Raw genomic sequence first — 26,558 nt, 5'->3', positions numbered from 1 at the left:
TATGGAGTAGAAGATCTCCCTTGGAGGCTACTATAAAACAGAAGACCTATGTTGGAGGTTTCTATAGCATAGAAGGCCTCCGTTGGAGGCTTCTATAGCAAAGAAGGCCTCCGTTGGAGGCTTCTGTAGAATAGAAGATTTCCTTTTGAGGCTACTATAGAATAGAAATCCCCCCTTGGAGGCTTGTATAGAATAGAAGACCGCCATTAAATTCTTCTATAGCATAGAAGACCTCCATTTGAGGCTTCCATAGTATAGAAGACCTCCATTGGAGGCTTCCATAGTACAGGAGACCTCCATTGGAGGGTTCTATTGAATAGAAGACCTACGTTGGACGCTTCCACAGTATAGATCTCCGTTGGAGCTTCCATAGTATAGAAGACCTCCATTGGAGGGTTCTATGGCATTGAAGAGGCTTCTATATAGTAGGAGACCGTTTTAATAAAAAAAAAAAAAAAACAAGTAAAAAAGTATCAGTCGGCTTTGCCGACAGAGATATACCCTCAGCCTATGTGAATTGGAACTTTCATCTACGGACAGATCGAATGTATTTAGGGTCCTTTCAGAATTTTGTGGCACTTTTTGGACATTTGTGGATGTGGATTAGGATTAAAATTCAAAAGTTTTGCGGAGGAGGGAATGGACCGACATAGTGCATTACGGAAGTGGATATTATTTTGAGAGTCATATCTTTGCGATAGGTATCGCGCCCACTAATCATTTTAGTGAGTTATCGTACACCTGTTGGACCAGAATGTTGTTCACGGAAAACATAATATGGCTGTACCTCATCGGTATAAATTTCCAAAGGATCTCCGAACAGACCCTAAACTGCACTTGGACACAAATGTTGAACTTTTGTGGGGGAGGTATCCTAAGGAGTGGACCGATGTGGGCCATTTTAGAAGTTAAACTAAGTTTGGACAAAATATGACGAAGGCCAAATTTTGGACCAAATCGGTCTATCAGTTCGAGAGTTATTGTGCTCTCCAACTACTACATATGGTCCCATAGGGTTTTTTTACAACTTTCGGGCTGTTTTCCAAGATGTATGGACTTACCACATGAAAAACTTTTACCGTTGTAGTTGAGACAGGGCAGGTTTTAAAGTGAACTTATCCGAAATTTTGTGTGGGAGGTACCCGAAGGAATGGGCAAATATAGTCCATATATAAACCTCATATATATCTGGTAGATATATTAGGATGCGTAAAGACCAAATCGGTCGGTCCCTTCAAGAGTTATCGTGCGCACAATTTTTCCGAACATTTTTGAACTTTTATGGGGGAGGTACCTGAAGGAGTGAACCGATATGGCTTATCTTCGAACTTAAACTAAGTTTGGACATAATATTATGAAGACCAAATTTTGGATCGAATGGGCAGGTCCGTTCGAGAGTTATCTTGCGCTTCAACCACTACACACGGTGTCATAGGGGTTTTTTGAACCTTTCAGGCTATTTTTTCAGGAAGTGAGGTTTTGCCCCTGGTGAAACTTGTAACGTCGTATGGGGGGCAGTGAATACAAGTTGTTACAACAAAAATCAAAGCGATTTGTGAACAGGTCCTAAACTGAACTTTTCCGAAATTTTGTGTGGGAGGTACCCGAAGGAGTGGACCGATTGAGTCCATATTGGAACCTCATCTAAGCCTTCTACAAGTTTTACGATATGCAAAGTATGGACCAAATCTGTTATTTCCTTCAAGAGTTGTCGTGCGCACAAATTTACCGAACATTTCCGAACTTTTGTGGGGGAGGTACCAGAAAGAGTGCACCGATATAACTTAAACTAAGTTTGTACAAAATGTTACGAAAGCCAAATTTTGAACCGAATCGGTTAATCCGTTCGAGAGTTATCGTGCGCACCAGCCAAACAGACAGACGGACGGACATGGCTAAATCAACTCCAAATTGTCTCAAACACATTTCGTCCAAACATACTTGCGGTCTAAAACCATTATTTCGATGAGGCACATTCTGGTCGTATGAAAGTGTATATACCCTCGTTAGCATAAATGCTGAGGGTATAATAAAAATGTTGCACAGTGTTACTAATTACGCACATACATATGTATAAATGTAGATATTTTTACTCGGCTATTGAAAAGACACATGTTTTTAAAGAAATAATATTTTTAGCACGTTTAGCCCAGTTTCCGTTCCACACATTAATATACATATGAATTTCTTTAGTCAGATAAAATACTAATTTGACAATCAGAAGCACGCAGTAATTTGTTTTGTACAGTACATTTGTACTAAAATGAACAGTCGAACTTCTCTATAACGACTTCCCTGTAATGAATACTTCTCTAAAGCGAAGTTGTTTTTAAGACACAAGTGGAAATTCTCACACAAAATAATCTCTCTATAACGTAGTAATTCGTTGGTCCTCAAATGCTACGTTATAGAGAAGTTCGACTGTAATTTGTTTTGTTTTTAAAACATATTGTGGGTTTCCGCGTTTATTAACTTTCAGAGTTCAAAATATACACAGTAAATGTTCATTCATTGAAAATGTGAAAATATTTCGTAATAAACATACTAGGTCTGTTCCAGATCTACAAGAATCTACTAATTTTTACTATTTTTTCCGATAACATAAAGGAAAAATTGTTATCGTAGTAAAAATTAGTAGATTCTTGCAGGTTCTGGAACAGAGCAACTATATATCTTCATCGATAACATGACTTAGTCACGTACAGTGTCGGCCAAAACTAAAGCACCACCTCAGTAATTATACCCTCAGCATTTATGCTAACTAGGGTATATACACTTTCATACGGGCAAAATTTGCCTCATCGAAATAATGGTTTTATACCCCAAGTATGTTTGGACGAAATGTGTTTCAGACAATTTCGAGTTGATTTAGCAATGTCCGTCCGTCCGTCCGTCTGTCTGGCTGGAGCGCACGATAACTCTCGAAAGGATCAACCGATTCGATCCAAAATTTGGCTTTCGTAATATTTTGTCCAAACTTAGTTTAAGTTCGAAGATGGGTTATTCCGGTCCACTCCTTCCGGTACCTCCCACACAAAAGTTAGGATATGTTTGGAAAATTTGTGCTCACGATACCTCTTGAAGGAATAAAACCGATTTGGTCCATACTTTGCACATCGTGAAATTTCTACAAGACATAGATGAAGTTCCAATATGGACTCAATCGGGTACCTCCCCCACAAAATTTCGGAAAAGTTCAGTTGTGTTGTGCGATTTGGTCCAAACTTTGGATCTCTAAATATTGTCTAAACTTAGTTTATGTTTAAATTTAGACCGTATCTGTCCAATCATTGTTCAACATTTTTGTGTGGTTCGAGGATCCTTTGGACATTTTTACCGAAAGTTTTCCTAGTGGCCCTATTTACAGCGATATTATGTTTTTCGTAGGCTAGTGTGATAAAAAACTCTATCTATCGATATCCCCGCAAATTTTTGAGCTTTAATCCTATTTATACTTTGTGTACGAAAAGTACTAAAAGGTACTAAATATGGTACAATTGAGATTTGGGTGTACAGATAGAGCAGGAATCCCGAAATTTGGAATGATGCTCACCGATGAAGAGTAACGATGAAAGGTTTATGGAAATTCGAACTATAAGGGTACGAAAAGTATTAATGGTACTAAATTTAGTACAATTTGTATTTGGGTGAACGGATAGAGCTGGAATCCTGAAATTTGAAATTGGAGTTACTAATGGAGAGTAACAAAGAAAGGTTTTTGGAAATTCTACCTATTAGTGTACGAAAAGTACTAAATGGTACTCAATTTAGTACTATTTGGCTTTTGGTGAACGGATAGAGCTGGAATCTTAAAATTTTGAATGAGGGTCACTGATGAAGAGAAGCGATGAAAGGTTTTTGGAAATTCGAACTATAAGGGTACGAAAAGTACTAAATTTAGTACAATTTGGATTTGGGTGAACGGATAGAGCTGGAATCCTGAAATTTGAAAATGGAGTTATTAATGGAGAGTAACAAAGAAAGGTTTTTGGAAATTCTACCTATTAGTGTACGAAAAGTACTAAATGGTACTCAATTTAGTACTATTTGGCTTTAGGTGAACGGATAGAGCTGGAATCCTAAAATTTGAAATGAGAGTCGCTGATGAAGAATAACGGTGAAAGGTTTTTGAAAATTCGAACTAAAAGGGTACGAAAAGTACTAAATGGTACTAAATTAAGTACAATTTGGATTTCGGTAAACGGATAGAGATGGAATCCTGAAATTTGAAATGAGAGTTGCTGATGAAGAATAACGATGAAAGGTTTTTGGAAATTCGAACTATAAGGGTACGAAAAGTACTAAATGGTACTAAATTAAGTACAATTTGGATTTCGGTAAACGGATAGAGATGGAATCCTGAAATTTGAAATGAGAGTTGCTGATGAAGAATAACGATGAAAGGTTTTTGGAAATTCGAACTATAAGGGTACGAAAAGTACTAAATGGTACTAAATTTAGTACAATTTGGATTTGGGTGAACGAATAGAGCTGGAATCCTGAAATTTGGAATGAAGGTCACTGATGAAAAGTTACAATGGAAGGTGTTTGGAAAGTCGACCTATTAGTGTACGAAAAGTACTAAATGGCACTAAAATTAGTACACTTTGGATTTGGGTGAACGGATTGAGCTGGAATCCTAAAATTTGGAATGAGGGTCACTGGTGGAGAGTAACAATAAAAAATTTTTGGAAATTCGAACTATAAGCATACGAAAAGTACTAAATAGTACTAAATTTAGTACAATATGGATTTAAGTGAACGGATAGAGCAGGAATCTTGGAATTTCGAATAAGGGTCACTGATGGAGAGTAACAAATACAGGTTTTGGGAAATTCGAACTAAAAGTGTACGAAAAGTACTAAATATAGTACAATTTGGATTTGGGTGAACGGATTGAGCTGGAATCCTGAAATTTGGAATGAGGGGTCACTGATGGAGATTAACAAAAGTACTAAATGGTACTAAATTTATTACACTTGGGATTCGGGTGAACGGATAGAGCTGGAATCCTGAAATTTGGAATAAGGGGTCACTGATGGAGAGTAACAAAGAAAGGTTTTTGGAAATTCGAACTATAAGCATACGAAAAGTACTAAATGGTACTAAATTTAGTACAATTTGGATTTGGGTGAACGGATAGAGCAGGAATCTTGGAATTCTGAATAAGGGTCACTGATGGAGAGTAACAAAGACAGGTTTTTGGAAATTCGAACTAAAAGTGTACGAAAAGTACTAAATATAGTACAATTTGGATTTGGATTAACGAATAGTGCTGAAATTTGGAACAAGGGTCACTGATAAAGAGTAAGAAAGGTGTACCAAAGGTCGAAAAGTCCTAAATGGTAGTGAGTTTAGTATGATTTGGATTTGGGTGAAGATAGAGATGGAATCGTGAAACTTGGAATTAAGATTACTGTTAGAATGTATTTATACAAAAAGTACTAAATAGTAATATAATTGCTTTCAGCGGAACATATAAAGCTGGAAAGGTGAATTGCGGTCGGGATATATGTTGAGTATAAAGAAGTAAGCTTTGAAACGTTTAATTATTACATCTTCTAATAAAAGTGGATTGAAGTAGACATTTTTTTAAATTAAGCTTTGATATCCTCTGAGTATTCAATGTCCAAATGTAAAGTAAATTGGACAGTATAGATTTGTTCTATGTTTAAAAAAAACACTACGTCGTGGGGTACCGTTATATGGGGATATATTCCGAAAATATATAGAACCTTGAATTGTGAATGTGCGTTATTGTTGTTGTGTCGTATTGGGAGGGAATGCTGTGTAAGTGAAGGAGTAAAACCAGAAGTCAAGTCTGACATTTGCAATATGAGTCGCTGTTGGTGTATGTCTGTGATATGAATTCGTAGTTTTGGAAATCCGAAATAAAAAATATGGTAGCTGTGCGATACGGCAGATATGTGTTTTTGGAATTAATGGAATTAAATCGATTAAATGTTGGTATTAAAAATAGGCCTTAGTACAACGGAATCTCCAGTATTCACCATTCCCGTATTAAATATTGTTTAAATATATTTTGTTCCCTTTCCGCATACGAAGTAGCGGGCATATGCTAGTTATTGTTATATTACACTGTGCAACATTTTCAAGGTAATTTTGTGCAAACAATTTCAAATGCGGTTTTTATGAAAGTTTAGACGCAATAGACAAAAACCCTCTTTGGGTTTTGTTTTGTTAGATCGGGTTCGGATTTTATGGCCCTATCTAAACATGGCTAAATATTGACTTTTTAAAGAAAATCGGAGCTATATCTTTGAAACCAATACGAATCTTTTCATGACATCCGCAGCAAACTTGTAGATAAGAACAAGAAGATGTATTTGGAAACATAATGAACACGAATAACCTCATTTATTGCCTCAAATTTTATATTATATCTAAAATTTCCGTGATTTGTATATATTTCGCAGCGTATCTCCAAAATCGTTAAATTTTTCTTAATGTTATCTTTGGGAAAAATATTCGCTGGAATGTAATACACAACTCTTCAGAACATATCATTGTTGTAAAATTCCTCTATCGCGTTGTTTCTATAATATTTTTCAACGACAATTTGATAAATATATCAACAATACATTAAAATTTCAAATATGACAATAAACAGCCTGTGTGAACGTTGCTTGAAATATGTTCTGTAGAAAGTATGATATCAAATACCGGCTAAACAACATAAAATAAGCGTTTTACAGTTTCAGAATGTTCTGAAGAATTGCTGAGGACATTATTTGGAAAATTTTTGCGAAAGGCTACTTGGTTCAACTCTCAATAGTTTGGCAGTTACTGACCATAATTTCAGAAATTATGTAATCTTTCCTATATTTTATGAATTTTGATGCGCTATATGCGGTTTTTCGTAGTTTGTCTGTTTGAAATATAAGTTCTACTACTTTAGGACTACAATATTGCTGAAGACCGCAAAGCAAAATTCTTATTAGTTTCTGAGATAAAGTACGGATCAATTGAAAAAAGTGTAGTTTTAGCCGGTTATAGATGTGGCCATAAAATCCAAACCCGATCTAAAAACACGAAACCCAACTAGGGGTTTTGCAGTCTTAATATGTACTTTCAGAAAATGCCCACTAGAAGTTGTTTGCATTTTCAGTGTTGCACAGTGTTATTTTATATGCTAATTATAAAATAATATATGTAATTTTTACCATAATGTTCCTAATAAACACATATATATTGAAATTTTTAATATAAAATTCAAAATTGCTTTAAAAAATCGTGCAACAACCAATTAGAGAATTTTTATACAATTAAATGAGGCAATGTTATTCGTTTTGAATTCGTCGGTGTCAATTATCAAAGCAAACCGAGGTATAATTACATTCCAGTAATATGTATTTTCCAGGTTTGATGGTCTTTTCAGAAGATCTAAATGCAATTTGACTTTTGCAATAGTTTCGACTAATCCACCCCGTTATTGGAAAAAAGTCTCTAAATACTGTAAATTTTTTGGCGTCTTTGAATGGCGTCACATAATTGAAAATGACACCAAATATGCCTATATTCTTATTTCTAGCCATATATTTAGATGTCCATACATATTTGTAAAGCTTTACTGCCTCCGTTATTGGTGTAGTACATATTGTATGTGGAGACAAGATAACAAATTTCCCCCTTAAAAAACACACATTTTAGGAAATGTTTTTTTAGTTCAAAAGTGTAATGAACTTTCGGTGAGGCTAAAAATAAAACACGAAATTGAAAAACAAAGTTCCTATTCATTCTGGTGTCGTCGTTGTTGTCTTCTAATTCTAAAATTCTTCTATGGCTATGGGATGGCATATTTTGTTAATAAATGAAGGAAATATTTTTCACTGAGTACACCAAAACACAACACACCATACCATCTACATACTTATTTATGTTTATTGTACTCTAGACTTGCATGCCAAGTACCAAAAAATTGGTGTACATAAAAATACATACACACATAAGTACACAAGAGTATGTAACATAAACATAAACTTATGGTACATATCGACGCCTCCAAACAATAGTATGCTAAGTCGACTTAGCATGTTTTCAAGTTCTTTACATTTTTACATTTTACGTCCTTTAACTTAAATTCTGTCAAATTTTGGTAATGATCGGTCAATCCGAACAGAAGTTATAAACAAATGTTTACTTAGCATTGCAAAGAAGGTCAAAGAAAACTGTAAACTTTGAGAGCTTCTCCTGCAAAACTCACTTTTCAGACTTAGCATACTATTATTTGGAGGTGTCGATATAATCTAATTAAGTTGATTTTTTTTATAACTTACTCCATTAAATGCAGATGATATAATTACAGCTCTGTTCCAGAAACTGCAAGAAACCAAAACTACAATGTATTTTTGAAATTTGTAAAGAAAAAAAAAATGAAAATTTCGAAAATATTATTCCGTTCCAAAACTACTTTAATAGCATTAAAATATCTTTTTGTTGTAAATCTCTTATGTCTCTCGATAAATTGAATCAAAATGGTCATGTCTATTTACGCCACCTTCCCTGCAAAAAGTCTCGAGATCTCCTGTTTGTTTGCATAAAGTTAAATTCTATTCCAAAATACAGACGTTGTGGTCAAATTTTGCGTATAAACACAAACCAAAACCACATGTTAAATGATATAAAAATACTCCCATTTATCCGTATAATTTATTGTTTGTGGTTGTCAGCTTTTTGTTTGGTTTTTTATAGAACCAAACCATCCGTGTCATCAAAGACGACACATTCCACAATATTAATAATGCATTTCGTTGTGGCTATTAGTATTATTTTATATACATACATATATACATAAGTATGTATGTATTGCGTACACATACACTTGTACGTACTTGGTGATAAGTCCAAAATATGGGATATTTATCCATACTGATCATGAAGAATAACATTGGTACTTTTATAGCCTAAACAATGTCTCAAAAATTTTTTTCTATAGGAAAAAAATGCCTCAGAAAAAAATGAGGCCCAAATTTTTTTTCTCTAGAAAAAAATGCCTCAGAAAAAAATGAGGCCCAATTTTTTTTCTATAGAAAAAAATGCCTCAGTAGTGCGATTCTCTAACTAATTTTTTGAGTTACTGACAAATGTCGGTAAAATTAAAATGCTTATAATTTCGGCAATTAACGATATTATTCGGTTAGTTAGCGACCAATAAAATGTAGTCGTAAAGTTCAACCGATAACAACAGTGTTGTCAACTTTTATTTGAACTTTTCATTCATAATTTTTTGTTTTAATGTTACCGATTTTTGTCGGTAACTCAAAAAATTAGTTAGAGAATCGCACTACAGAAAAAATGAGGCCCAAATTTTTAGCAAATAATTCCTCAGAAAAAAACTGATGCCCAAATTTTTTTCTACAGTAAAAATGCCTCAGAAAAAACTGAGGCCCAATTTTTTTTCTATAGAAACAGAATACCTTCTAAAGATCTTCTTTATACAGAAGATCTCTAAAGGTCTTCTATAGACAGAAGACCTCTAAAGGTCTTCTATAGACAGAAGACCTCTAAAGGTCTTCTATAGACAGAAGACCTCTAAAGGTCTTCTATAGACAGAAGACCTCTAAAGGTCTTCTATAGACAGAAGACCTCTAAAGGTCTTCTATAGACAGAAAACCTCCAAAGGTCTTCTATAGACAGAAAACCTCCAAAGGTCTATTATAGACAGAAGACCTCTAAAGGCCTTCTATAGACAGAAGGAAGACCTTAAAAGGTCTTCTATAGACAGAAGACCTCTAAAAGTCTTCTATAGACAGAAGGAAGACCTCTAAAGGTTTTCTATAGACATAAGACCTTTAAAGGTCTTCTATAGACAGAAGACCTCTAAAGGTCTTCTATAGACAGAAAACCTCCAAAGGTCTATTATAGACAGAAGACCTCTAAAGGCTTTCTATAGACAGAAGGAAGACCTCTAAAGGTCTTCTATAGACAGAAGACCTCTAAAAGTCTTCTATAGACAGAAGGAAGACCTCTAAAGGTTTTCTATAGACATAAGACCTCTAAAGGTCTTCTATAGACAGAAGACCTCTAAAAGTCTTCTATAGAAAGAAGACCTCTAAAGGTCTTCTATAGACAGCAATGAACGGAAACAAACAAAACGATTCCCGTACCAATCACACAAAGCCACAAACTTTTCAGCTTCTCTGAATCGTTTCATTCTCACAACCAAAACAAAAACACAAACTTTTCAATCTTAAAAGATGGAAACAGTACGATTGCTGAAATGTAACTTCGGCTATGCTTTGCCTAGTTGTTTCATTCACCACCGAAACAAGAAGTATTTTTGGGAAACGTTTCCCGTGCGTATTGTCAATGACACACTCAGACACACACACACACATGTGATTGCTTAACAACCCTATAAGTTAGCATCAGCATACCACAGCGAATTTTATCAACCACCAATCAGCATACCACAGTGAATTTTATCAACCACCAAACGTTTTTGATTTATTCACATGTGTTTAGTACTATTCCGTTTTCTATCTGCTCTTGTGGAATTGAGTACTTTTCGCTTTTCGTTTTGTTTGCACTCACGAATATAAACAAAACAAAACTAAACAGCGAGCTCGGCCAACGTGGGTTATGTTTCGTTTTGTATTGTTCCTATGGAAAATACGAAACGAAACGATTGGAAATGTTATTTAAAGTATTTTTACGTATTCTGATAGACAGAAGACCTCTAAAGGTGTTCTATAGACAGAAGACCTCCAAAGGTTTTCTATAGACAGAAGACCTCCAAAGGGCATCTATACACCGAAGACCTCCAAAGGTCTTTCTGTAGACAGAAGACCTCCAAAGGCCTTCTATAGACAGAAGACCTCTAAAGGACTTCCATAGACAGAAGACCTCTAAAGGTCTTCCATAGACAGAAGACCTCTAAAGGTCTTCCATAGACAGAAGACCTCTAAAGGTCTTCTATAGACAGAAGACCTCTAAAGGTCTTCTATAGACAGAAGACCTCTAAAGGTCTTCTATAGACAGAAGACCTCTAAAGGTCTTCTATAGACAGAAGACCTCTAAAGGTCTTCTATAGACAGAAGACCTCTAAAGGTCTTCTATAGACAGAAGACCTCTAAAGGTCTTCTATAGACAGAAGACCTCTAAAGGTCTTCTATAGACAGAAGACCTCTAAAGGTCTTCTATAGACAGAAGACCTCTAAAGGTCTTCTATAGACAGAAGACCTCTAAAGGTCTTCTATAGACAGAAGACCTCTAAAGGTCTTCTATAGACAGAATACCTATAAAGGTCTTCTATAGACAGAAGACCTCTAAAGGTCTTCTATAGACAGAAGACCTTTAAAGGTCTTCTATATACAGAAGACCTCTAAAGACAGAACCCCTTCTAATGGTCTTCTTTAGGTATTCTATAGACAGAAGACCTCTAAAAGTTTTCTATGTACTGAAGACCTTCTAAAGGTCTTCTATAGCCAGACGACCACCTTCTATAAGTATTCTATAAACATACGACCTTCTAATAGTCTTCTGTGTATAGAATGGATGGATCTCCGAGAGAAGCGGTCTAAAGGTCTTCTATAGACAGAAAACCTCAAAAGGTCTTCTATAGACAGACGACCTCTAAAGGTCTTCTATAGACAGAAGACCTCTAAAGGTCTTCTATAGACAGAAAACCTCCAAAGGTCTATTATAGACAGAAGACCTCTAAAGGCCTTCTATAGACAGAAGGAAGACCTCTAAAGGTCTTCTATAGACAGAAGACCTCTAAAGGTCTTCTATAGACAGAAAACCTCCAAAGGTCTATTATAGACAGAAGACCTCTAAAAGCCTTCTATAGACAGAAGGAAGACCTCTAAAGGTCTTCTATAGACAGAAGACCTCTAAAAGTCTTCTATAGACAGAAGGAAGACCTCTAAAGGTCTTCTATAGACAGAAGACCTCTAAAGGTCTTCTATCGACAGAAGACCTCTAAAGGTCTTTTATAGACAGAAGACCTTTAAAGGTCTTTTATAGACCGAAGACATCTAAAGGTCTTCTATAGACAGAAAACCTCTAAAGGTCTTCTATAGACAGAAGACCTCTAAAGGTCTTCTATAGACAGAAGACCTCTATGGGTCTTCTATAAACAGAAGACCTCTAAAGGTTTTCTATAGACAGAGGACCTCTAAAGGTCTTCTATAGACAGAAGACCTTTAAAGCTCTTCTATAGACAGAAGACCTCTAAAGGTCTTCTATAGACAGAAGACGTCCAAAGGTCTTCTATAGACAGAATACCTCTAAAGGTCTTCTGTAGAAAAAAGACCTTTAAAGGTCTTCTATAGACAGAAGACCTCTAAAGGTCTTCTATAGTTAGAAGACCTCTAAAGGTCTTCTATAGTTAGAAGACCTCTAAAGGTCTTCTATAGTTAGAAGACCTCTAAATGTCTTCTATAGTTAGAAGACCTCTAAAGGTCTTCTATAGACAGAAGACCTCTAAAGGTCTTCTATAGACAGAAGACCTCTAAAGGTCTTCTATAGACAGAAGACCTCTAAAGGTATTCTATAGACAGAAGACCTCTAAAGGTCTTCTATAGGTAGAAGACGTCAAAAGGTCTTCTATAGACAGAAGACCTCTAAAGGTCTTCTATAGACAGAAGACCTCTAAAGGTCTTCTATAGACTGAAGGCCTTCTATAGACAGAAGACCTCTAAAGGTCTTCTATAGACCGAAGTTCCCTAAAGGTCTTTTATAGAAAGAAGACCTCATAAGGTCTTCTATAGACAGAAGACCTCTAAAGGTCTTCTATAGACAGAAGACCTCTAAAGGTCTTCTATAGAAAGAAGACCTCTAAAGGTGTTCTATAGACAGAAGACCTCTAAAGGTGTTCTATAGACAGAAGACCTCTAAAGGTCGTCTATAGACAGAAGACCTCTAAAGATCTTCTATAGACAGAAGACCTCTAAAGGTCTTCTATAGACAGAAAACCTCTAAAGGTCTTCTATAGACAGAAGACCTCTAAAGGTCTTCTACAGAAACAAGCCCTTTAAAGGTCTTCTATAGACAGAAGACCTCTAAAGGTCGTCTATAGACAGAAGACCTCTAAAGATCTTCTATAGACAGAAGACCTCTAAAGGTCTTCTATAGACAGAAGACCTCTAAAGGTCTTCTATAGACAGAAGACCTCTAAAAGTTTTCTATGTACTGAAAAGCTTCTAAAGGTCTTCTATAGCCAAGCGACCGCCTTCTATAAGTATTCTATAAACAGATGACCTTCTAATGGTCTTCTGTGTATAGAATGAATGGATCTCCGAGTGAAGCGGTCACGTTGGGTGCACATCCTTAATCCTAACCTAATTTAACAAAAAAAAATAGCCGCTTGTTTAAATTACTTTATAATGGGTTGGTAGGCTCTCAAAATTTAGATATGTGTGCTACTTGCTTTTTATTCAAAATAATTCTGTTTTCTTTTGAATATTCAATATGAATAATATTCAAAAGAATTATGTATGTGAGAAAATTTCTACTGCAGTTAAACCCATTCTTCTTTGGCTAGGGACAGACCTACCTATTCTCATTTTAGAAATTCAGGCACAAATTTCAAATTTCCAAAAATAAAATTGATTTCAGAAAAACAAATTACATAACAGCACTTAATTTAAAACACAGGTAAAATTCAAAACAGAAAAACCAAAAAAATAAATAAACCAAAACAAACCTGATGCTGCTGCATTGCCGCCATTGAAGGAAGAGGAGGAGGATTCACCAACGTTAACAATTTTTGTTAACGTTTCCTTCTCCCCAAACTGATGATTGTTGAGTATTGTGGAGGTTGTTTCAATGCCATTGCTGGTCCTGATAATTCTCGAGGAGGTGGTGGTGGTAGTGTGATTGCTACTAAAGTTGGTATCGGTAATAATGGTTGTGGTGGTGTTAGTGTTCGTCGCGATGTTGGTGTTGTTGTTGGAGGGCGATATTAAAGGATTTATATTTGAGTTCTCCATGGACAGACGTTAAACATGAACAGATTTCAAAACAAGGGACGAATAATAATACTTAAAGACGGTTGCACGAACACGAAGACAGGTAAAACACACAAATACGTTTTGCTGAGTTTGATTTTATTTAAAATTTGAATTTTTTTGTTTTGTTATTTTTATTTCGTTTTATTTATTATTATTATTTTTTTAATTAAACTTTTAGTTTCGTTAGCTTGCTTCTTTTTCTTTTATTTTTAATTTTTTTCTTTGTTTTCTTTATGAAAATTGTTTCGTTTTCTGCTTGGCGCACAATTTCGACATGAAGAATAGAATTTTAATTACAAACAGCAAAATGCTTTCTATAATTTGTATTTTTTTCATAATTTTTGTAGTTTAATATGCATCATAATGTAGTTTTTAAAATTAACATTTTATTTGTTGTTGTTGTCGTTTTTGGTTTTGGTTTGAAACAAAAAAATTAGAATTAAATAAATATTAAGAGTTGTGCAAAACCACGAAATTGATGAATCTGTACACTGGGCAACAGATAAGCCAAAAAATCAAAATCGTTGTGGTTTTAATGTCGAAAGACTTATGTATTTACCCTTGGAAGAGACCATAAAGAACTGAAGAGACCATAAACTGACCTGCTGACCTCTACATTTAAAAAATTTTTTATCTTCTTAATGTTCTTTGTGATATTTTCAACAATTTAATAAGTGGAGTTGTCATGGCCTCAGGGTTTTTACCGAATAAACCCGGAGAAAACTTTCACTCTATTTCTCTTCACTCTAGACCGTCAACCTGAATCTGGCGACAGTTTTCACACTTGGGCCGAACGTAACTTGAAACCAGTCTCACAGGACCCATGACTGTAAATATCGATAGTCAGATTGTTGTATTCCAGGTAAACGAATTAGCAATTGAACTAACCCTTGGTGGCTCTGAGACGATCGATTCGCCAATTGATGCATTATGTTAGGCCACCAATGTGCTACTAATTGGGCAAACTTCGTGAGATCTACCTTAAAGCGGTATGTGGAATATCCAAATATGGCCTGCGATCTGCATTGAATAAACCCGAAAATCCTACCGCCCATTTCTTATCATCATCTGTAGCAAATGTTTAAAAATCGGTCTTGCTACCAACACTTCCATCTTGCTACCTACCAACATAGTTTCGCGGAAGCGAAGCTTTTAAGGAGATTACAACTACGGCAGCGAATGGTCTAAATTAGCGATCACCGGCAGAACGTTCCATTAGCACTAGCTGTTCAGTCGCGTTTGGCGATGTCACGCTGACTGGTCAAAAAATGTGTGCAAGTTATTTTAATTGATAGTTTGTCAAGCACGCCGAGGAGGATGACAGGGCGAAGAAAAGAGTACTACGTGACGTTAGATCTCTTCCCACCACCACTGTATCCATTGTACGGATGTCACTAGGGACGTTAAATCACCTAAAGCATCTTTCCAGCTTGGGTAATTTCTCTTGAGGCCTTTAATCTGTATCTTTTCTGCTTTCCACCCCCTCTTCACGGCATTAAAATCTCTACACATGCTAATGATTATACGATATTGCCTTCAGGTACCTTCCCTGTACTCCTATTTGACTGATCTTATCACCTTTTACCACGCGAAGCATCGACTTAGCCAGAGGGGGGGACTTGCAAAAGTTCAAATTTTGTAGATTGGCCTCCTCAAATTGTGTCGAGATGCATTTGTGGCTACGTCCCTAACACGTAGAATATGCATGTATCCGTCATTGAGCACTGAGCTGAATGTCCTGGTCGTTGGTAGCGGAATTCCGACCACCAACAACTCCAAGATTGTTGGAGTCACACTTGACAGCAATTTCACGTCGTCCGCTGCGCACTCCACAGCTAACTGCGACAGGTCCTCAAGTCTCTACCCGGCAGCACTTGGGATGCAGATAAAGAATAATCTTGCTGAGTACTTATAGAAGATCATAGAAGACCATAGAGGAGGTCTTCTGTCCAGAGAAGACCTTAGAAAGCCTCCTACCTCTAAAAGACCATTAGGAAGTTTTCTATCCATGGAAGACACTTATGAGGTCTTCTGTCGATAGAAGGTCCTTTGGAGGTCTTCCATCAATGGAATACCTTCAGGAGGTCTTCTGTTCATAGAAAGCCTTCTACCCCTAAAAGACTTTAGGAATCCTACTATCCATAGAAGAGGTCTTCCTTCCATTGAGGACGTTTAGGAGGTCCTCCATCTAGAGAAGACCTTTAGGAGGTATTCTGTCGATAAAAGGTCTTGTATCCCTGGAAGACTTCTAGAAGGTCTTCTGTCCATAGAAGACCATAGAAAGCCTTCCATCCCTAGAAGACCTTTAGGAAGGAGATCTTCTATCTATAGAAGACCTTTCGGAGATCTTCTGTCCATAGAAGACCGTTAGGAGGTCTATTGTCGATAGAAGACCCTGGGGAGGTTTCTATCCATGGATGACCTTCAGAAGGTCTTCTGTCGATAGAAGACCTTTAGAAGACCATAGAAAGTCTTCCCGCCCTAGGAGACCTTTAGGAAGCCTTCTATCCATAGAAGACCTTTGGGAGGTCTTCTGTCCATAGAAGGCGTTTAAGAGGTCCTCCATCTATAGAAAAGCTTCAGGAGGTCTTCTGTCGATAGAAGGCATTTAGGAGATTTTCTATCCATAGAAGACCTTCAGGAGGTCTTCTGTCCATAGAAACCTTTACAATGTATTCTACAGGAGGTCTTCAATACATGGTAGACCTTTTGAAAATCTTCTGTCCATAGAAGACCCTAAGGAGGTATATTGTCGATAGAAGGCCCTGAGGAGGTTTCTATCCATGGAAGACCTTCAGAAGGTCTTCTGTCGAGAGAAGACCTTTAGAAGACCATAGAAAGCCTTCTATCCCTAGAAGACCTTTACGAAGCATTCTATCCATAGAAGACCTTTAGGAGGTCTTCTGTCCATAGAAGGCCCTTAGGAGATCTTCTATCTATAGAAGACCTTTAGGAGATCTTCTGTCCATAGAAGACCGTTAGGAGGTCCTCCATCTATAGAAGACCTTTAGGAGGTCTTATGTCGATAGAAGGCCCTTAGTAGATCTTCTATCTAGGGAAGACCTTCAGGAGGTCTTCTGTCCATAGAAACCTTTACAATGTATTCTACAGGAGACCTTCAATACATGGAAGACCTTTAGAAAATCTTCTTTCCACAGAAGACCCTAAGGAGGTCTATTGTCGATAGAAGGCCCTGAGGAGGTCTACCCATGGAAGACCTTCATATGTCTTCTATCAATAGAAGACCTTTAGAATACCACAGAAAGCCTTCTAACGCTAGAAGACTCTTACAATGTATTCTGTCCATGCCCTTCAGGTGGTCCTCTGTCTGTAGAAGACGTTAGATGTCGATAGATAGCCTGTTGGTAGATGGCCTTTAGGAGGTCTTCTGTCCTTAAAACACTTTCAGAAGGTCTTCTGTCGATAGAAGACCATAGAAAGCTTTCTATCCCTAGAAGGCCCTTAGGACGACTACTGTCAATGGAAGACCTTTAAGAGAGCTTCTGTCGATAGAAGAACCTTAGGAGTTATTCTATCTATGAAAGACTTTTAGAAGGTCTTCTGTCCACAGAAGACTCTAAGGGGTCTTCCGTCGAAAGTAGGCCTTAGAAAGCCTTCTCTGCCTAGAAGGTCCTTAGGAGGTCTTTTATCCATGGAAGACCTTCAGAAGGTCTTCGGTCCATAGAAGACCTTTAGAATACCAGAAGACCTTTAAGAAGCCTTCTATTCACAAAAGACCTTTAGGTGGTCTTCTCTCCATAGAAGATTCTTAGGAGATCTTCAGTCGATAGAAGACCATAAAAAGTTTTCTATCCCTAGAAGGCCCTTAGGTGGTGTTCTATCCATGAAAGACCTTCAGGAGGTCTACTGTCAATAGAAGACCTTTAGGTAGTCTTCTATCCATAAGAGACCTATAGGAAGTTTTCTGTGTCTAAAAAACCTTTAGGAGGTCTTTTATCCACAGAAGACTATTAGGAGGTCTTTTATCCATAGAAGTCCTTTGGAGGTCTGCTATCACAGAAGACCTTTAGAAAGACCTCTATCCATAGAAGATCTTCGGGAGGTCTTCTATCCATAGAAGACCCTTCTGAGGTCTTCTGTCCAAGGCAGGCCTTTCGGAGGTCTTTCTTCCATAAAATACCTTTAGGAAGTCTACTATCCATAGAATACCTTTATGAGGACTTCTATCCATAGAATACCTTTAGGAGGTCTCCTATCCATAGAAGATTTTTAGGAGGGCTTTGGCCTTCTATCCCTAGAAAACCTTTAGAATGCCTTCTATACCTAGAAGACCTTTAGAATGCCTTCTATCCGTAGCAGACCTTTATAAGGTCTCCCATCCCTAGAAAACCTTTAGAAGGCCTTCTACACCAAGAAGACCTTTAGAAGGCCTTCTATCCCTAAAAACCCTTTAGAAGGCCCTCTATCCCTAGAAGACCTTTATAATGTCTTCTATCCCTAGAAGACCTTTATACAGTCTTCTATCCCTAGAAGACCTTTATACCGTCTTCAATCCCTAGAAGACCTTTATAAGGTCTTCTACCCTTGAGGACCTTTAGAAGGCCTTCTATACCTAGAAGACCTTTAGAAGGCCTTCCATCCCTAGAATTCCTTTAAAAGACCTTCTATACCTAGAAGACCTCTAGAAATCCTTATATCCCTAGAAGACCTTTAGAAGTCCTTCTGTCCCTAGAAGACATTTAGAAGTCTTTCTATCCCTAGAAGACCTTTAGAAGCCCTTCTATCCCTAGAAGACCTTTAGAAGGTCTTCTTTCCCTCGAAGACCTTTAGAAGGCCTTCTTTCCCTCGAAGACCTTTATAAGGTCTTCTACCCCTAGAGGACCTTTAGAAGGCCTTCTACACCAAGAAGACCTTTAGAAGGCCTTCTATCCCTAGAAATCCTTTAAAAGTCCTTCTATCCCTAGAAGACCTTCGGAGACACTTCGGAGGTCTTTCTTCCATAAAAGTCCTTTAGGAAGTCTACTATCCATAGAATACCTTTATGAGGACTTCTATCCATAGAAGACCTTTAGGAGGTCTTTTCCATAGAAGAGAAGGAGGTCTGCTATTATACAAGGCCTTCTATCCCTAAGACATTTTTGGGAGGTCTACATTTTAGAAGACCTTTAAGAAGTCTCCTATCCATAGAAGACTTTTATGAGGGCTTTTGGGAAGCCTCCATAGACGACCTTTAAAAAGGTTTCTATCTTTAGAAGACCCTTAAGATTCCTGCACATAAAATAAGTTCTCTATCCATAGAAGACCTTTTGGAGGTCTTCTTTATTATTCTTTATTCTTCTATCTATAGAAGGCCTTCATGGAAGACCTTTAGGTCCAGAAATCTTTTAAATTCTCTTCTCTGTGAAAAAAGCTTTCTTTTTTCCAAAAACTAAAAAATCCTCGTTGCCCGGTGTACAATTGTTATGACAAGTCAAAATTCGTTTATATAGTCGAAGTAGAAGAAAGTACAACAAGTATTGAGCATTTATATTTAGATTCACCGAAGAAGAACATCAACAGATACAAATGAGCGTGCGGATGATCATTATGACGGAGATGCTGACGTTGATGGTGTTTAAACGATGGGGTTGGATTGGTTGGTGGGGATGCTGATGAACATAATAATGAAGATGATCTGCACACTAGCTTGCTGGCAGCTTTTTAGTTTTCGTTTAGTTTAGAAGAAAGTACAATTAGGCACTCCAATATACACAAAAACACACACACAAAATCTTATGAAGGCACACAAGAGTTCTTTTCTTCTGCAAGCAGCGAGCGCGGTCATAGACTTTTCATAATTTTGTTTCTTTAAGGAAAAAACGGCAATGCTTCTACGGCCCCTTTGCCGGCTATAGTACCCAACATTGACTGAAGAATGATGACTGACTAATTTGTCTTTAGGAAAAAAACACGCACACACTCACATACACAAATGCAATGGATGTTTCTAATTTTCAAATTTTTCCGAATATATATTTTTTCCGCATCAGCCAGAAACTGCTGTCAGATAAGTTCTGTATCTTCTTCACCTCTTGTCATCGTATTCTTCTTCTAGCCAATATTAATATTTCCAATTTGTTCCTGTAGATGTTTTGTTTTGGGGGGTTTTTGTTGCATTTGTTGTTATTTTATTTCTAATATTCTTTGTTATATTTTTAATTCTTTGCTGAGTTATTTTCAAAAAAAAAATTATCACAAGAACTGCACTTTTTCTTTTCTGTGTTTTGGCCAGCCAGCAATTATTTTGTTATGAAATCGACTGACCATCACCAGCCAGCCAGGCAAATTTCAAAAATATCCCCATTCCGTTGCTAGTGTAGTAGAGGTATTTTTCCATTCTACCGGACTTTGTTAATTATTTTTTTATGATTTTAAAACATATTTTAGAACGCAGAACACACAGTGGTGTCATGAATCACACGGACAAGTGAGACATTGGGACAAAAACACAGGCACTCAATGGACGGACACCACCTCACTAATGGTTATTAATTATTTAACAATTATTCATATTTTTAACAATACTTATTTAATATATTTATGTATATTTTTTTACCGTAATTTTGTTAAAACAATTCTTCTTTTTTTTTGTTAAATATTTTTCATAAATATTTTCAATATTCTTTTGACATTTATTTAAAGATTTTTATTTTTCAATTTTTCAATATTCGTTTTGTAGTCGTCAGTTTTCGCACGCGCTCATCCAGCCCAAAACAGTACCTGGATCTCCGATAGTTTTCCTCAGACTGAGGCATCAGCCGCCAACCGCCTAACTTTTGGGGCCGGTGAAAAAACGCGAGCATATTTTGACTGTTGACGCTGCTGCGGCTTTCTTCTACTCTAGGTTATCACCACCCTCCGCGTAAACTTTCTTCGGCTGCTTTCTTCATCGTTGTTCATTTCATTTCACTTTTCTTCTTGTATTCCTGCTGTGTGTGTTTTTTGTTTTTGGCGGCGAGCAAGTTCAGTCAAATGAGAATGTACGCGTCTTTTGTGGGGCACCGTGATGTGAAACGATCAATTTAGCAGGAGAAACAAAAGCTAAGAATTGTTGGGGATTTTGCAAAGATTGTTAGGAGCAAGCAAAGAAGTAGAATCCGCTATATAGAAGATGTATAATCGGCATTCTGTCCTGAAAAGATTTTAGTAGGCTGTATGTATATCCATAGAAAGCCTTTAGGAGGTCTCCTACCCGTAGAAGATCTTTAGAATGGCTTATATCCATAGAATACTCTAAAGATATCTTCTATCCACAGAAGATGTTTAGGATGTTTGGTACCCATAGAAGACATTTACGAAGTCTTCTATCCATATAAGACCTTTAGGAGCTTTTCTACCCGGGCCTCAAGGGGGTCTTCTATCCCTAGAAGGCCTTTAGGAACTCTTATATGCATAGAAGACCTTAGGAGGTTTTCTGTCCATAAAAGACCTTTAGGAAGTTGTCTATTAGTAAAAGAACTTTAGAAGGTCTTAAATCCATTAGAGACTCTTAGGAGGTTTTATAACCACAAGGGACCCTTAGGAGATTTTTTATCCACAAAATACGCTTAAGAGGTCTTATATCCACAAGAGAGCCTTTGGAGATCTTATATCTATAGAAGGCCTTTAGGAGGTCGTTTGTCCATAGAAGTCCTTTAGAAGTTCTACTGTCGATAGATGACTACCAGTAGAAGACCTTTACGAGGTCTTCTGACCACAGAAGATCTTTAGGAGGTCTTCTATCCTTTTGGAGGTCTTCTATCCTTAGAAAGCCTTTAGGAGGTCTTATATCCATAGAAGACCCTAAGGAGGTCTTCTGTCGATAGAAGACCTTAAGGAGGTCTTCTATCCTTTAGGATGTCTCCTATGCCTAGAAAGACCTTTAGAAAGCCCTCTATCCTTCGAAGAACTTTAGAAGGCCCTCTATCCTTCAAAAAATTTTAGAAGGCCTTCTATACCTATAAGACCTTTGAAAGGTATTCTATCCCTAGAAGACCTTTAGAAAGTCTTCTATCCCTAAAAAAACCATTAGAAGGCCTTCTATACCTAGAAGACCTTTATAAGATCTTCTATCCCTAGAAAACCTTTAAAAGGCCTTCTGTACCTAGAAGACCTTTAGAAGGCCTTCTATCCCTAGAAAATCTTTAGAATGCCTTCTATCTCTAGCAGACCTTTATAAGGTCTTCCTTTATATGGCCTTTAGAATGCCTTCTATACCTAGAAGTCCTTTAGAAGGCCTTTCATCCCTAGAAAACCTTTAGAAGGCCCTCTATCCTTAGAAGACCTTTATAAGGTCTTCTACCCCTAGAGGACCTTTAGAAGGTCCTCTATCCCTAGAAGACCTTTAGAAGTCCTTCTATCCCTAGAAGACCTTTAGAAGGCCTTCTATACCTAGATGACCTTTGTAAGGTCTTCTATACCTAGAAGACCTTTAAAAGGCCTTCTATCCCTAGAGGACCTTTATAAGACCTATATAAGGCCTTATATCCCTAGAAGACATTTAGAAGTCCTTCTATCCCTAGAAGACCTTTAGAAAGCCTTCTATCCCTAGAAGACCTTTAGATGGTCTTCTATCCCTAGAAGATCTTTAAAGGGCCTTCTATTCCTAGAAGACCTTTAGAAGGCCTTCTATACCTAGAAGACCTTTAGAAGACCTTCTATCCCTATATACCTCTATACCTAGAAGACCTTTATAAGGTCTTCTATACCTAGAAGACCTTTATAAGGTCTTCTATACCTAGAAGACCTTTATAAGGTATTCTATACCTAGAAGACCTTTATAAGGTCTTCTATACCTAGAAGACCTTTATAAGGTCTTCTATACCTAGAAGACCTTTAGAAGGGCTTATAAGGTCTTCTATACCTAGAAGACCTTTATAAGGTCTTCTATACCTAGAAGACCTTTATAAGGTCTTCTATCCCTAGAAGACCTTCAGAAGACCTTTCATCTCTAGAAAACCTTTTGAAGGTCTTCCATCCCTAGAAGACCTTTATAAGGTCTTCTATCCCTATCTATACCTATCTATACCTTTTTTTTTTTTTTTTTGGTCGGGGAAAAAATCATCGAAAGACTTGGCTACCTGGTTTATGGTTTCGCCAGGTGTGCGAGACTTTAACACGCTAAAATAACCCCTTTACTCTGATCCACCATCCCTGCGGTACCGCCGTACAGGCATTTCGTCGCAGGGGGGAATGTTCTATAGAACACTGCTATTTCTTATTCTTCTTCGAATATCGTCTTGCCTCCGTAATTCCAATATTATTGTCTTTACGTACTCACATACATACTCCCAATTGCTTAAAGACACCATCATAATTTCGATTATGTTTTCTACACATATTTCACTACCAACTTGCCGCTCTAAATTTGTCCTCTCTTCTCTGAATCGCGGGCACAAAAAGAAAACGTGGTGTGGGTCTTCTACATGTTCCACGCAGCAGGGACAATCAGGGGAGCAGTCAAGTCCAAAACGATATAAATAGGACCTGAAACAGCCATGTCCGGAGAGAAATTGGGTGAGATAGAAGTTGAGATCTCCATGTCGCCTATTTGACCAAGTCTCCACATTTCGTATCAGCGAATACGTCCATCTTCCTTTTGTTGAAGCTGACCACTTGCTTTGCCATTCGATAGTGCTACGTCTTCTTGCGACGTCGGGATTTATATCGGTTTCCTGCGAATTCCGTAAATTGAATAATAATTCAGCTTCTCTTGCTAAGACATCAATAGGTATCATACCAGCGATAACATAGGCTGCATCGTCAGACACAGTCCTATATGCGCAGCATACCCGTAGTGCTGCTAGTCTATAAACTGAACCAATCTTTGCATAGTACGTTGCGTACTTCATGGATTGTGCCCATATTGGTGCTGCATAGAGAATAATATTTTTTATAACTCCTGCTAGTATTTTTCTTCTTAGGTATCCAGGTCCCCTTGTGTTTGGCATAATACGACACAGCGCTCTACATGTTTTTTCAGCTTTTTCCTTTACGTAATCTAAATGATTCTTAAAAGACAGGCGATTCTCTATCATAACGCCTAGATATTTAAGGCTTTCCGCTGTTGTGATTATACAGTCTCCAATTTTAATATTTATTCTTTCTACAACTCTACGACTTGTGATTAAGACAGCTTCCGTTTTTTGATCGGCTAATGCCAGGCCCTGTGAAAACAGCCATGATTTAACCAAATGTATGCTGACTTCTGAGACTGTTTTTGCCTCTTCGATTGTTTTTGCAACTACAACTAGCGCAATATCGTCCGCAAGCCCAATGATATTAGCTTTCTCTGGGAGTTGTAGCCTTAGAACACCATCGTACATTACATTCCATAGCAGCGGTCCAAGAACAGAACCTTGTGGTACTCCTCCTGTTATTTTGTACTCCTTCATACCTTCTTCAGTCTCATACATCAGGATTCTGTTGCGGAAGTAGTCCTGGATTATAGCAACAAGGTATGCCGGGACATTTAACCGTCGAAGAGCGTTTAAAATATTCTCCCAATTAGCTGTGTTGAAAGCATTTTTAACATCTAGTGTTATAACCACACAATATTCTTTCGTCCCTTTTTTCCAGCTTTGACCATGTACTGCTACCTTTGCGATGTCGGTTACCATTTTTATAGCATCAATCGTAGATCTCTTTTTTCTGAAGCCAAATTGACTTTCTGACAAACCTTCTGCGCGCTCGATGCACTCTTCGAGTCTATCGCGGATAATACTCTCAAGGAGTTTTCCGCATGTATCGATCATACATAGTGGGCGGTATGATGAGGGGTTTTCCAGAGGCTTGCCTTTTTTAGGCAGTAGCACTAACCTTTGCCTCTTCCATATCGATGGAAAAGATCCATATTCCAAACATGCGTTAAGCATTCTGAGCATCTGTTCACAACAGCATTCCACAATCTTCTTTAGGACATAGTTGGGAATTCCATCTAGGCCAGGCGCTTTAGAGTCATCGAATTTCGAGACTGCACGATTTATCTCCGCTGGTGTAACCCGGGGGTAAACAAAATGGCCACCAGGGTCCCATGTTTCCCATGATGTTGCCGCTTGGTGAGGAAAGAGGTGGTTCACAATGTTATTTAGTGTGCTAGCATCTGTAGGAGTGCTTGAGCCGAAGCATTTCAATTTCTTAGTTACAATTTTGTACGCTAGTCCAAACGGCTGGTTTTCTAAATCATCGCAAATAGAGAGAAAACATGCTCTTTTGCTTCTTTGTATGGCTTTTTTAAGGGCTTTCTTCTTCATCTTTAGATCTTGTCTATGAACTTCATTGTCTTCTCTATCACGAGTTCTTACAAAACGTCTTCTAGCACGAAGGCACTCTTTGCGTAGGTGGGCTATTTCAGCGTTCCACCAATGTACTGGGGCTTTGTTGACTCCTCGCTTCCTTTTTTGCATCGATGCATTGCATGCTTGTGTTGCCCGAAGAATGAGCTCTTCTGCCATATTTTCGGGAGTTCCTTGTAGATTTGTACCTTCCATACATACGGTGAATATATCTTTATCAAACGAGCCTCTTTTCCAACCAGATATTTCAGGCGTTCGAACCGATCTTCTTGATGTTGTGGTCTCATTTTGGGTAATGAGTATTGCATTATGATCACTATAGGTGAATATGTCACTGACTTGCCAGTTAAATTGGGTATAATTGTTTGTACTGACAAACGCGATGTCGATTATGGAACTAGCGCCATTTCTGCTGAATGTTGGATTACTACCAGTGTTTAGAAGCTCCACGTCTAGTTGAGCAAACGATTCCAATAGTATTCGACCCCTTTCGTTTGTTCTTGGGCAGCCCCATTCTGTAGCCCAAGCATTAAAGTCGCCTGCTATCAAGATTGGCCTTCTGGATGCAGCATCATTTGCTAGATTGGTAATAATACTTTTGTACACTTCAATATCATATCTCGGGGGTACGTAACTGCTGTAGATCGTTAATCCGGCGACACTGGCGCGTACAAATCCGGGTTCCGAATTCAAAACATTTTGTGCTGGTCTGTGTATAGCCCAGATCGAGGATGTGCCAGACGTATCACATAACCAATTTGGTGAGCTGATGTTCTTGTATGGCTCGCTAATAATTGCTACATCCACATCTTGTTCTCGAACTGTCTGTTTTAATAAATCTTGAGCAGCTTCACAATGATTTAAATTAATTTGTAATAACTTCATAGAGATCATCTAAGTTGGCGTAGAGCTTCCTTGTATCTCGGGCACACAGTCGATCCAGTGATGTGACTACGGTCTAATGGATCCTTACATAGCATGCACTTCGGAGGGTTTTTACAAGTAGCAACCCTGTGACCAGCTTCTCCACGGCAAATGCAGCGACCTGAATTGTCGTTCGGGTTTTTACATCTAGCTGCCGTGTGTCCAAAGTCTAGGCATTTATAACACCTTCTTGGTATCAACTTTTCACGTATTCGACAGTCCGCCCATCCAATCCGTACTATTCTTTTCTGTAAAAGAATATTAGCAAGCGGGGAGCTTAAGAAAACTGTAGCAGTTTGTGTGCCTCTGTAGGCCTTTCTTAAAGACTTTATTGCATGTGGTTGAAATTCTTTGAACTCGTCCGAAATGCCGCTAATAGCTTGTA

The 26,558-nt window shown here is 37.6% G+C and overlaps 1 protein-coding gene across 5 annotated transcripts in view; it reads right to left on the bottom strand.

Annotated features, from left to right (window-relative positions):
* Strn-Mlck (Stretchin-Mlck) overlaps nucleotides 1–20,818 on the bottom strand; it is a 227,162-nt gene extending 206,344 nt beyond the window's left edge. For 4 of the 5 annotated variants that reach the window (XM_073990046.1, XM_073990020.1, XM_073990028.1 and 1 more), the window contains exons 1-2: nucleotides 20,533–20,760; nucleotides 13,670–14,290 (exon numbers count right to left, since the gene is read on the bottom strand). In XM_073990046.1, coding sequence (XP_073846147.1) covers nucleotides 13,670–13,955 — 286 coding nt within the window. In that variant the 5' untranslated portion in view covers nucleotides 13,956–14,290; nucleotides 20,533–20,760. Of the gene's footprint in view, nucleotides 1–13,669; nucleotides 14,291–20,532 lie in introns of all 5 variants that reach the window. The other variant, XM_073990022.1, reaches the window with a different exon arrangement.
* Between the last annotated feature and the right edge of the window lie 5,740 nt (nucleotides 20,819–26,558).

Source organism: Musca autumnalis, unplaced genomic scaffold, assembly GCF_047663935.1.
Source record: "Musca autumnalis isolate F117 unplaced genomic scaffold, ASM4766393v1 scaffold_5, whole genome shotgun sequence".
In the NCBI taxonomy this organism is placed as follows: domain Eukaryota; kingdom Metazoa; phylum Arthropoda; class Insecta; order Diptera; family Muscidae; genus Musca; species Musca autumnalis.
The sequence above is the reverse complement of the archived record's forward strand: the minus strand, read 5'-3'. Positions and strand labels throughout refer to the sequence as shown.